This window comes from Somniosus microcephalus, unplaced genomic scaffold, assembly GCF_052327205.1.
Source record: "Somniosus microcephalus isolate GS21.2 unplaced genomic scaffold, FLI_Smic_1.0 scaffold758, whole genome shotgun sequence".
Lineage (NCBI taxonomy): Eukaryota > Metazoa > Chordata > Chondrichthyes > Squaliformes > Somniosidae > Somniosus > Somniosus microcephalus.
The window spans coordinates 1-13,471 of NW_028225945.1; the positions used below are offsets into that span (position 1 = coordinate 1).

The 13,471-nt window shown below is 46.1% G+C and overlaps 1 protein-coding gene across 1 annotated transcript; it reads left to right on the forward strand.

The window, feature by feature from the left end:
- The first annotated feature begins 14 nt into the window (after positions 1-14).
- LOC147081146 (E3 ubiquitin-protein ligase TRIM7-like) lies at positions 15-5,665 on the forward strand. The gene is made up of 2 exons (XM_085980937.1): positions 15-733; positions 3,930-5,665. Exon 2 carries the CDS (start codon positions 3,944-3,946, stop codon positions 4,448-4,450), a length of 507 nt encoding a protein of 168 aa, XP_085837063.1. The 5' UTR covers positions 15-733; positions 3,930-3,943; the 3' UTR covers positions 4,451-5,665.
- Positions 5,666-13,471: the final 7,806 nt, after the last annotated feature.

The window sequence follows — 13,471 nt, forward strand, 5'->3', positions numbered from 1 at the left end:
CGCCTGCCTTTCGCAGGAGCCTCGTCGATGGCCTGATTTGTGTTTGTTTAAATTGAAATAGCTGGGAACGGGGTCGGGCTGGGGTCGGGTTGCTCGATCCGGATGTTTTAACCCCAGATCCTCTCCCGCCCATCGGGGTGTGAGGGGATTAAAATCAAGACGTCTGTGAAGGAAACCCACCGATCCCAGGTCCCTGGGAGGCTGTTCCTTCTCCTCTCCTCACTTCACGTGATTGTAGTGAGTGTGTTCCTGCAGCGAGGGGGAGCACGGACTGGAGACCCTCGGGATAATAATAATTATTAATAATGGAAAGATGAGGCTCCAGTACAGAGACACTGGACTGAACACAGACAGCTTTGAAAATCACAAACTGAGCTGAAGTGGCAGCAAAGCAGGATCCCACTGCACGTGTGGAGATCAGTGTGAATGCAGGGAGACTGACAATCCCGGGATTCTGCCATTTTCAGGATGGGTTGCTGCAGGGTGTCAGTACGAGCATTAGAAGGGCTGCAGGTTGTTGCACTGATCACTCGTTCCCCTTTGGGTTTCTGATCGAAATGTCCCCACTGATAAAAACATTCTCTCCTCTTTCATTCTAGAGTGACTGAGACTCAGAGAATCACAGACCCAGATGTTCCAGCGCTCACCCTCAACCTGTCCAATATATCTCAACTTATCCAGAAGAGGCTGAATGGATGGGAAAAGTACCACTCCGACATATTGGGAATCATCAGTAAGAACATGCAGCTTTTCCCCAATATAAGGGACTGGGAGCAGGTCGGGTTAGTTGTGTTCAGACAGTGAATATCCCGAACTTTAATATCAGCTCCCTGTGTCTGTGGATCAGGAGCCTGAGATTAATCCTCAGCCCCCAGTAACACCTGCTTTAAACATTCCTCACTGTAATGGGCCAGAGCTTCACCCCCCATGGGCCAGGTAGGGCCGGGTTATACTCTGCCAAGCATAACCAAAATAGTGAGGAACCAAGAGACTGATAAGAGTGAGGAGCTTAAAGTCATTAATATCAGTGAACAAAAAGTACTTGAGAAACTAATGGGACTAAAATCCGACAAATCCCCTGGACCTGATGGCCGACATCCTAGGGTTCTAAAAGAGGTGGCTGCAGAGATAGTGGATGCATTGGTTGTGATCGTCCAAAATTCCCTAGATTCTAGAACGGTCCCAGCAGATTGGAAGGTAGCAAATGTAACCCCGCTATTCAAGAAAGGAGGGAGAGAGAAAACAGGGAAATACAGGCCAGTTAGTCTGACATCAGTCATCAGGAAAATGCTGGTATCTATTATTAAGGAAGTGATAATGGGGCACTTAGAAAGTCATAGTATGATTAGGCAGAGTCAACATGGTTTTATGAAAGGGAAATCATGGTTAACAAATGTATTAGTGTTTTATGAGGATGCAACTAGCTGGGTAGATAAAGGGGAACCAGTGGATGTAGTATATTGGGATTTCCAAAAGGCATTCGATAAGTTGCCACATAGAAGTTTACTACACAAGATAAGGGCTCATGGGGTTGGGGGCAATTTATTAGGATGGATAGATGATTGGTTAAAGGACAGAAAACAGAGAGTAGGGATAAACGGGTCATTTTCCAGTTGGCATGTTATAACTAGTGGGGTGCCACAAGGATCATTGCTTGGGCCTCAGCTATTTACAATCTATTTTAACGACTTGGATGAAGGGACCGAGTGCAATGTATCCAAGTTTGCTGATGATACAAAGATAGGTGGGAAAGTAAGCTGTGAGGAGGACACAAAGTGCCTGCAAAGGGGTAGAGACAGGTTAAATGAGTGGGCAATAAGGTGGCAGATGGAGTATAATGTGAGGAAATGTGAGGTTATTCACTTTGGTAGGAAGAATAGAAAAACAGAATATTTTTTTAATAGCTGAGAAACTATAAATGTTGGTGATCAGAGAGATTTAGGTGTCCTCGTACAGGGAAAACAGAAAGTTAGCATGCAGATACAGCAAGCAATTAGGAAGGCAAATGGCATGTTGGCCTTTATTACAAGTGGGTTGAAGTACAAGAGTCAGGAAGTCTTCCTACAATTGTATAGGGCTTTGGTGAGACCACACCTGGAGTACTGTGCACAGTTTTGTTGTCCTTATCTGAGAAAGGACATACATGCCTTAGAGGAGGTGCAACGAATGTTCACTAGATTGATCCCTGGGATGAGAGGAGGGATTGAGTAGATTGGGCCTATTCTCTCTGGAGTTTAGAGGAATGAAAGGGGATCTCATTGAAACATATAGGAGAGGTTGTTTCCCCTGGCTGGAGAGTCTAGAACTAGGGGGCATAATCTCAGGATTTAAGTCTGAGATCAGGAGGAATTTCGACACTCAGGGTGTTGTGAATCTTTGGAATTCTCGACCCCAAATGGCTGTGGATGCTGAGTCGTTGAGTATATTCAAGGCTGAGATCGATAGATTTTTGGACTCTCAGGGAATCCAGGGGTATGGGGACCGGGCGGGAAAGTAGAGTTGAGATCGAAGTTCAGCAATGATCTCATTGAATGGCGGAGCAGGCTCGAAGGCCCGTAGGGGCTAGTCCTGCTCCAAATTCTTATCATCTTATGTTTAATCAGGGTGTCTCTTAAAGGGGCACCGTTCATCACAGGGCCGTCAGTGTTATTGATGGGTAAAGTCAAAAAAAAAGACTTGCATTTATATAGCGACTTTCACAACCTCAGGAGGTCCCAAAGTGCTTTACAGCCAATGAAGTTCTATTTTTGAGGTGTAGTCACAGTTGTAATGTCAGAATATCTAAGTATGGAATATATAACCCCCCCCCATCGAGTAATATGAAGGAGTCGGGACCTCGCTGTGTCACAATTCCCAATCACCGTCTGCTTTGTTTGCAGTGCCAGCTTCCACCGAATACAGGGGCCCATCGAACGTAACTCCTCCCCCACACAGCTCCTCTGGAGCAGCCCCTGTCCCACAGAGCGCCATCAAACAGTCGACTGGGATCAGGGGGAGAGAGGGAGTATCCCAATGTGTGTTTAGAATCTGAAACGGGGATCACTCTGACAGTTTTAAATTTCTATTTAACCCTTTGTCTTTCTGTGTTGTTTCGTCAGTCAGAGTTCAGTGTGAGGGATTTGAGGGTCGAGTTCCTGCACCTGTTCCCTCCTCACAGAGTCTCAGAACCTGGGGCCGAGGGGGTGTTGGTGAATTCAGAGTGAACAGGGAGCAACAGTTTAATGTACAGAAGGGTCCTCAGATTCATCTCAATTCACAACTGAATCCTCACTGCTGTGTGTAAAATGGTGGAGGCTTTAATAAAGCTCAATTCAGGATGAACAGTAACAGGAGGGAGAGGGCCCAGGGCAACACACCTGTGTTCAGGATAAGACACTAACAGGAGGGACAGAGCCCAGGGCACACTCCTGTATAGAGGATGGGACAGTAACAGGAGGGAGAGAGCCCCGGACACACTCCTGTATTCTGGATGAACTAACATTAGGGAGGGAGCCCAGGAACATTCCTGTAGTCAGGATAAACAGTAACAGGAGGGAGTGAGCCCCGGGAACACTCCTGTGAGCTGTGTGTTCCCAGTACAGCCAGTGCTGAGATTGTGGGGCTGTTGGATGTGTTGTGTGCCGGTGAATCTCCTCCATTGTGTCTGGGAGAACGTGTGCACAGTGCCAGGGGCTTGTGTGATTTAAACTGACTGCTACTGTGTGTCTCACTGCAGTGTTTGCCCTGAGTGTACAGCACTGGGGCCCACACACTGCTAGTGAACAGGGATTCTGATTGAAGGCCATTGATTTAACATGGGAAGAATCCAGTCTAACCGGTAATATGGGGCTGACACTGTCTGGGAAATACTGACACTCCTACCCTGCAGCTGTCAATCATTGATCTGAGTGGAATAACCCTGTCTGACCAATCTCTTCTCTCCTCTCTAGGGCAAAGCTCACCGATGAGCCTGGATCCAAAGACAGCAAACTGGGACTTGGTTCTGTCTGATGATCTGAGATCAGTGACACGGACTGAACAGAAACAGCCCTACCCACCTCACCCAGAGAGGTTTAAAGACCGGCTCCAAGTCCTCTGCTCCCAGAGCTTCTCCTCAGGATCCCATTCCTGGGATGTGGAGACTGATGGGAATAACTGGATAATCGGGATTGTGTGTGGGAGCATCGAGAGGGCGGGGGGAAACTCTCTCATTGGGTACAACAGTAAATCCTGGGGTTTATATTCTGATTCTGGTTCTCTCGGGGCCTATCACAATTCCCAGTTCACTGACCTCGGACGGTTCGGGTCTGGGATCAGGATCCGAGTTCAGTTGGACTGCGAGGCTGGGACTGTGTCATTTCACCAGGTCACTGACTCACTGACACATTTACACACATTTCAAACCACATTCACTGAACCCGTGTTTCCAGCATTTTATTGTGGGAACAAATCCCTAAAACTGTTAAATTAATCCCGATATCGGAGACTCGGCGACATCCTTCCGGCTCCGGGAATCGGGAGATGTCACTTCCGGTTTGGGGTGGGGCCTCTGAAACAGGTCTGTGATGTCACTTCCTGGCTGGGGTCACTGATGATGTCATTCCTGGCTGGGGTCAATGATGATGTCACTGGTCTGCAGCCTGGTGATGCTGTGGGCGGGGCTCTGTATCAGGCCCCTCCCCTGGTGATGCTGTGGGTGGGGCTCTTTCTCAGGCCCCTCCCTTGGTGATGTTGTGGGCGGGGCTCTCTCAGACCCCTCCCCCTGGTAAATTAAGCCCCATAACTGAGACTCGGTGACATCACTTCTGGCTCTGGGAATCTGGTGATGTCACTTCCGGTTTTGGGCGGGTCCTCATAAACGGGTTTGTGATGTTTCTTCCTGGCTGGGGTCAATGATGCTGTCACTTCCTGTTTTGGCACATTGAAGATGTCACTTCTGGGCTGGGGGCACTGATGATGTCACTTCCTTGTCTGCCCCCTGGTGATGCTGTGGGCCGGGCTCTCAGCCGCCCTCCCTCGTGATGCTGTGGGCGGGGCTCTCAGTCAGGCCCCTCCCCCTGGTGATGCTGTGGGCGGGGCCCGATTGTGGTGAGCACAATTCAGATTCCATGAATGATTTAAAGGGAGTTGTTTGATCTCTCACACTCACTGAGGGAGGACTGATGGATCTTGGAATTCTAAATCCCAGTTATTAATTTCCTGTTAAAGGAGCTGAGTTTGTTGAACAGTATGTCAACCAAGGAATTGTTAAGCTGCCTGTTGAGGGGTATGCTGGGAAGGTTGGCCGCATTGGGAAAGTTTTATTCAGCAGACTGTCTAGAAGGTTAAAGGTCAGACAGCCGCGTGGCCTTGATGGTCTGTAAGAAACTGCTGTAAACATCAGATGCTGTCGTATCAACTTGTTTTAAACCGTGGGAAAGAGAGAGTGGAAAAGTACCAACTGTGTGATTTTGCCAGCAAGAAGGGTGTAAACCAGCCATTTTAGTAAGATGGAAGGAGACAGTCCATGAGACAGACCAGAAGATCACCTCACAGGATGGCGATGGAGAATTAACCCCTCAGTCTCCCGAAGCAGAAGAATTGACCATTCTGAGTTGAGTTCTACTGCTGACTTAAAGCTTGTATGAATCTCTATCTGTAAAACTACTTGTATTTTAACGTTAATAAAACCAATTAGTTAGAAATGTTTAAAGCCTTGTTGATCTTACCACTGATTAAACAGTAAAGAGTCATACAGCATAGAATGAGGCCCTTCGGCCCATCGTGTCCACGCCGGCCATCAAGCCCTGTCTATTCTAAACCAATTTTCCAGCACTTGGTCCGTAGCCTTGTATGCTGTGGCATTTCATGTGCTCATCTAAATGCTTCTTGAATGTTTTGAGGGTTCCTGCCTCTACCACCCTTTCAGGCAGTGAGTTCCAGATTCCAACCACCCTCTGGGTGAAAAAGTTTTTCCTCAAATCCCCTATAAACCTGCTGCCCCTTACCGTGAAACTCTGCCCCCTGGTTATTGACCCCTCTACTAAGGGGAAAAGTTCCTTTCTATCTACCCTATCTATGCCCCATATAATTTTGTACACCTCAATCAGGACCCCCCTTAGCCTTCTCTGCTCAAAGGAAAACAATCCCAGCCTGTCCAGTCTCTCTTCATAGCTGAAGCGCTCCAGCCTAGGTAACATCCTGGTGAATCTCCTCTGCACCCTCTCCAATGCAATCACATCCCTCCTATCGTGTGGCGACCAGAACTGCACACAGTATTCCAGCTGTGGCCTAACTAGCGTTTTGTACAGCTCCATCATAACCTCTCTGTTCTTATATTCTATGCCTCGGCTAATGAAGGCAAGTATCCCATATGCCTTTTTAACCACCTTATCTACCTGTCCTGCTGCCTTCAGGGATCTATGTACATGCACACCAAGGTCCCTCTGATCCTCTGTCCTTCCTAGGATCCCACCATTCATCGTGTATTCCCTTGCCTTGTTAGTCCTCCCAAAATGCATCACCTCACACTTTTCTGGGTTAAATTCCAATTGCCACTGTTCTGCCCATCTGACCAACTCATCTGTAACATCCTGTAGCCTGAGGCTTCCCTCCTCGTTATTTACCACTCCACCAATTTTGTGTCATCTGCGAACTTACTGATCATACCTCCTACATTCGTATCTAAATGATTAATGTACACTACAAACAGCAAAGGACCCAACACCGATCCCTGCGGTACACCACTGGACACAGGCTTCCAGTCACCAAAACAACCTTCGACCATCACTCTCTGCTTCCTGCCACTAAGCCAATTTTGGATCCAATGTGCCAAATTGCCCTGGATCCCATGGGCTCTTACCTTCTTGACCAGTCTCCCATGTGGGACTTTGTCAAAAGCCTTACTGAAGTCCATGTAGACTACATCAACTGCACTACCCTCATCCATGCACCGAGTCACCCCCTCAAAAAATTCAATCTAATTGGTTAGACTTGATCTCCCGCTGACAAAGCCCTGCTGACTATCCTTGATTAATCCTTGCCTCTCCAAGTGGAGACAAATTCTGTCCCTCAGAATTTTTTCCAATAATTCCCGACCACTGATGATAGGCTCACTGGCCTGTAATTCCCTGGTTTATCCCTACTACACTTCTTGAATGATGGTACTACGTTAGCTGTCCTCCAGTCCTCTGGTACCTCCCCTGTGGCCAGAGAGGTTCTGAAAATTTGTGTCAGAGCCCCTGCAATCTCCTCCCTTGCCTCACACAGCAGCTTGGGATACATCTCGTCAGGGGCTGGGGATTTATCCACTATTAAGCCCACTATAACTGCTAGTACATCCTCCCTCTCAATACTAATTTGTTCAAGTATATCACAATCCCCTAACCTGATTTCTATACCTACATCGTCCTTCTCCATAGTGACCACAGATGCAAAATATTCATTTAAAACTTCACCTACATCTTCCGACTCTACACACAGATTGCCACTTTGATCCCTAATGGGCCCTACTCTTTCCCTGGTTATCCTCTTGCTCTTAACATACTTATAAAATATCTTGGGATTTTCCCTTATTTTGCCCACCAGTGTTTTTTCATGCCCCTCTTCGCTCTCCTAATTTATTTTTTAAGTACCCCCCTGGATGTTCTATACTCCTCTAGGGCTTCCACCCTTTTTAGTCCTTTGTATCTGCAAAAAGCCTCCCTTTTTTTCCTAATCCATTCTTGTATATCCCTTGACATCTAGGTTCCCTGGGTTTGTTGGACCCACCCTCGACCTTTGCGAGAACATGTTTGCGTTGTACTCTCTCTATTTCCTTTCTGAAAGACTCCCACTGCTCTGGTGTGGATTTTCTTACAAGTAGCTGATCCCAGTCCACTTTGGCCAGATCCTGCCTTATCATATTAAAATGGCCTTCCCCTTATTGAGAACCTTTATTTCCGGTCCTTCTTTGTCCTTTTCCATGACTACCTTAAATCTCACCGAATTAAGATCACTGTCACCAAAATGCTCTCCTACTGACTCTTCTACCACTTGCCCGGCTACATTCCCTAGAATTAGGTCCAGTACTGCCCCCTCTCTTGTCGGACTTTCTACATGCTGGCTCAAAAAGCTCTCCTGGATGCACTTTAAGAATTCTGCACCCTCTAAGCCTTTCACACTCTGATTATCCCAGTTAATATTGGGGAAGTTGAAATCCCCTACTATTATTACCCTATTATTTCTGCACTTCTTTGAGATTTGCCTACATATCTGCTCCTCCATCTACCCCTGACTGTTTGGCGGCCTATAGTACACTCCCAGCAATGTGCTTGCCCCCTTTTTGTTTTTAAGTTCTACCCATATGTCCTCATTAGAGGAACCTGCTAAGATACCATCCCTCCTTACAGCTGTAATTGACTCCTTGATTAATATTGCGACAACCCCTCCTCTTTTACACCCCACTCTGTCTCGCCTGAAGATTCTATACCTCGGAATATTGAGCTGCCAGTCCTGCCCCTCCCTCAACCATGTCCCTGTGATAGCAACAATATCATACTCCCATGTGTTCATCAACACCTTCAATTCATCTGCCTTACTCGCAAGACTACTTGCATTAAAATAAATGCCATCCAGCCTTGCCATACTCCCTTGTGCCATTACATATTTGCTCTGCCTTCCAGGCTGACTTGTTTTTTCCTCTATATTTGGCTGTGCATCACCCTCTACTATAGCTCCACTCCGTATCCCATCCCCCTGCCAAGTTAGTTTAACACCCCCCAAAAGTACGAGCAAACCTCCCCGCAAGGATGTTGGTACCATTCTGGTTCAGGTGCTACCTGTCCGACTTGCACAGGTCCCACCTTTCCCAGAAGGAGACCCAGTGATTCAGGAAACTAAAGCCCTCCCTCCTGCACCAACGCTTTAGCTATGCATTCATCTGCTCTATCCTCCTATTCCTATACTCAATAGCACGTGGCACCGGGAGTAATCCAGAGTTTACAACCTTTGAGGTCCTGCTTTTTAATCTGCTACCTAGCTCCCTAAATTCTTGTTGCAGGACCTCATCCCTCTTTCTACCCATGTCGTTGGTACCAATGTGAACCATGACCTCTGACTGTTCGCCCTCCCCCTTCAGAATGCCCTGCAGCCGTTCAGGGACATCCTTGACCCTGGCACCAGGGAGGCAATATACCATCCTGGAGTTACGTCTGCGGCCATAGAAACGTCTATCTGTTCCCCTTACGATAGAATCCCCTATCACTATTGCTCTCCCACTCTTTCCTCCCCTCCTGTGCAGCTGAGCCACTTGTAGTGCCACAGACTTGGCTCTTGCTGCATTCCCCTGAGAAACCATCTCCCCCAGCAGTATCCCAAATGGAAAATCTACCACAAAAGGGAGATGGATCCAGGGGACTCCTGCACTACCTTCCTAGTTCTTTTACTCTGTCTGGCGGTCACCCCTTCCCTTTCTGCTTGTGCACTCTTTACCTGCAGTGTGACCACCTCATTAAACATGCTATCCATGAAGACCTCAGCTTTGCGGATGCTCCACAGTGACTCTAACCACAGCTCCAGCTCTGAAACGCGGATTTCGAGTAGCTGCAGCTGGAGACACTTCCTGTATGTGTTCGCCCTGGACACCAAAATTGTCCCTGACTTCTCACACAGCACAGGAGGAGCACTCCACGCAGCCGAGCTGCCCTGCCATGTCCTACCCTTAATTTACTCCCTTTAAATTAAATAATATTAATTACACTAGGGACCTTACTTCCCTTTAAACATTACTTGCTCTAAACTAGAGACATTACTTTGCCTTTAACGACTGGACTGTAGAAATACTCACCAGGTCCTACTTACCAATCAGCTCCTTCCCTGGTTGTGACATCACTTTAGCGGTTTCGCAGTTGTGGTTGTTTGACTGGTCCCGCTCTCGGACTCTTTCATTGGTGTAGAGTAAGAACCAATTCCTACAGGGTGAAAAGTTAGGAAAAACAAAGGCGAAGCAAGGGAGCTCCTCCTTCCACTCCTCACCTAACTCCCTGACTCACCCAACTTGCAGCACTCTGTTCAAACCGCACACAGTGCAAAATCACACGTCAAAGCCTGTTTTTATAGGCCTTGAAACCAAGGAGCTTGCTGGGCCCTGCCCTGCTTCAGGAGAACCAGTTTAATCTAGTTCCCCTAATTAACTGCCTTCAGCTCCTCTGAATTGTCGGCCTTGTATATCCCTTTATAACCCTGCTTAAAGCTGGGAAACTTAGATTTTAAACAGTAAAAGTAAAACAAACAAAAGTTTGATTTTAGCAAACAATTAAGACTCCCTGACTCACCCAACTAGCAGCACTCTGTTTATCTGCACTCAGTACTCAGAGAGTAAATTTAAAAATCCGACAGTCACTCTGTCCCTATTAACAGTTTGTAATAACCTCCCCACAACAGACGTTCGACTAATAGTTCTCCTGCAATAAAGAGGGAAGTGTGTCAGTGAGAGTCTTGTGAGGTGTTTGGAGAATGTGGCTACCATGGTGGAAAAGCTGACTGTGTGTGTGTGTGTGAGATGTGAGTTGTGGGTAAGTGAAGTTTGTAATCGTGCTGAGTGTGTGAGGATGAGGAGAAGGATGTTGATTGAAGTGTGGTGCAGTGATTGTAGCACCGTGCAGGGTAGTGAGGAAATCTACATATTATAAGGGGTTAATTTCAGGTGCTTGCTGGGTAAAAGTTTTTCAGACTTGACACCGGTCAAGAGTCGATGTGTAACTAGAGCTATTGTACGTACTTAGATTACAGCCAAGAACAGATGTCTGCCCACCTAATGAGAATGTAGAAGTGAAACAATGGGTTCCTTTGAAGTAACCAGTGACCTGACAACTTGTGACCGTAAGCAAACCTAGCCTCCCAATATATGATTAAGATTAAAGAGGACCTCCGGTTACACAATTCATGCCCTGTTATAGATTAACGGTTGACTTATGTGTCCAGGATCCTTCTGTCAATATGTCATAAGACCTGATGATTAATCTAAAAGGTATCCTGATAGAGGAACAAAGGAATGTCAATCAAACTTGTTTGTTACACTGTATAAATATGGAACGCTTATGCTGTATCATTGGAATAGTAGCCTCACCCCTTGAGTAGAGGTGCTGATTCCCCTTGCAAGCGAAATAAAAGGCCTGTCCGTCTGACGAATCCAAGAGTGTATTGAGTCATTACCCAGAGCTAAGAAGTAAGGCACTTCAACAATTTGGAGGTTCCACCGAGATGGCTTGCTGTACCAATTGGTGAGTTAACAGACGCCGAGTACGTTGCTCGGTTAGGAAAATCCCATCGGCCGAAGGTGGTGTTTTGCCACATTTTTGGGACTTTCCCTGCCAGAAGCATAGCTGCGCATAGTCTGTTTATTCCATTGGACAGTACTGCCATCGGGTAATTGACTCACAAGGTTCGGAGGTTAAACTGCCGTTGTGAGTGCTTCCCTTTCAGAAACGGAACAGGGGATCAGCCATGAGGCGCTGATGCCCCGCGAACAGGATCGGGCAGAAAAGGACTGTAGGAAGCGCTGAAATAAAGGTACCAGAGAGAGAAGGTTAAGTCAGGAATTTGATTAACTAAGGAGCTAGCGATTTACTGGAAATTGAACTAGCAGGGTTCCAGCTTACTGAGAGAGAAGGCTAAGTCAGGAATTTGATTTAACTAAGGAGCTAGCGATTTATTGGAAATTGAACTAGCAAGGTTCCAGCTTGAAGTTAGTTGGGACAAATTGAAGGCCCTTTTTGCTAAAGATTTGGCTAAAGGGAGTAGGGTAGAAGGAGAGAAGAGTGGGTGAAGTTAGTTGGGACAAATTGAAGGCCCTTTTTGCTAAAAATTTGGCTAAAGGGAGTAGGGTAGAGGGAAGAAGAGTGGGCGATTGTCTGAAACACAGTGTCAATGTTTAATGTTTATGAGAGTGAGTATTAACTACTTGTTATTATCAATCAACTTTGTCCAGTAAGGCTGCATAGGTTGGGGATTTAGTAACACTTTGGTTGTTGTTTAACAAGTGTATTGTTTATTGTTTATTGTCATATGTATTAATGTTTAGTTATGTCTGATCTGTAGAGGCGTCCCACGCAGATCATAGAATGTTACGGAATTGTATGTTTTAACTAAAATATTTAAGCTGAAAAAAAAACTGCAGAAGGGGTTGGAAAAGACCCAAGCCAGGGAAGTGAGTCCCGCGGCGGAATGTATTGTTGAGAAAATAGTGATGTCTTTTACATGATCCACTAAGCTATTGTGGATTCAGTATTTTCCCCAGTTAGAAATACCTTCCACGAGGGTTGAGAACCCTCGAGTTTTATACGCATGTATAGTTTATTAATCTGATCTGTAGGGGCGTACAACGCAGATCACGGATTGTCACAGGAGTTTAGATTGTTTTAAGTGAACCATTTAAGCTGCTAAAATGGGTGCTAGCACCAGTAAGCCACCCGAGAAAGGCACGCCAGCAGCCTTTATGTTAAAGAACTGTGGTAAATCATCCATTGATCACCTACCAAATTGGTCCAAATGGACTGTAAATAAGACTAGACCCTTTCCCTCAGATGGTTCATTTAACATAGAAAGAATTACTTGCCTCGAGGAATGTTTAACGGACAAGAGAGAAATAGAGAACAGCCAGATAAAAAGAATGCCTCTATGTTTGTTGAGTCAGAAGAAAAAAAAAATTTACCCCGAAGAAATACCTTTCTCCTCTATTATGGTAGGATAACAAGGTAACTATAGAAGGATGAATAGAGGGGAATATAGAGGAAGACGTGGTAGAGTAAGAGGGTATGGACGATCTGGTAATTGTTACAATTGCGGACAACCCGGACATTGGGCAAACCAATGCCCTGCGAAAAATCGTCAGAACCAAACCTCCAATAATGGACCTCCGTTAGAGAATAAAGGTCCTAATTTCACTGTCTATAACCCTTTTTCGGACCAGTCAGGAGGTTACCCTACAGGGACAGGGATTTAGGAGAAATAGAGATCAGAATTACTGACTGACACCAGCAGCCCCAGGCGCCACAGACCACCAAATGCCCGTTGTTTCATTTTAGTAGATACAGGAGCAACCTTTTCGGTGTTAGGGAAAGGATATTCTGAAGGAATGCCTATTAATGGGAAAAAGACCCCGATAGCTGGATTGGCTGGAATACTACAACGCTTGAATCAATCGACTCCCCTCACAGTAAAAGTAGAAGAATTTGAGGAAGAACACTCCTTTCTGTTATCAGGAGATGTCTCTATGAATTTATGTGGCAGTCTGTAAATATCTATACTGACTCTCGATATGCTTTTGGAGTAGCTCATGATTATGGACAGATTTGGAAGATTCGCGGTTATTTAACGTCATCAGGAACCCAAATTTAAAAAATGCACGAGGTTCAAAACCTTTTATTAGCCATCCAGAGACCTAAGCAGATTGCCATTATTAAGTGCCAAGTGCACACGGGGCATTTGGACGAGGTTGCGCTTGGAAACGCTGCTGCAGATAGCGCTGCTAAGT

Coding starts and splice junctions, on each gene's coding strand:
- LOC147081146 (XM_085980937.1), top strand. CDS start 3,944: ATGAGCCTGGATCCAAAGACAGCAAACTGGGACTTGGTTCTGTCTGAT.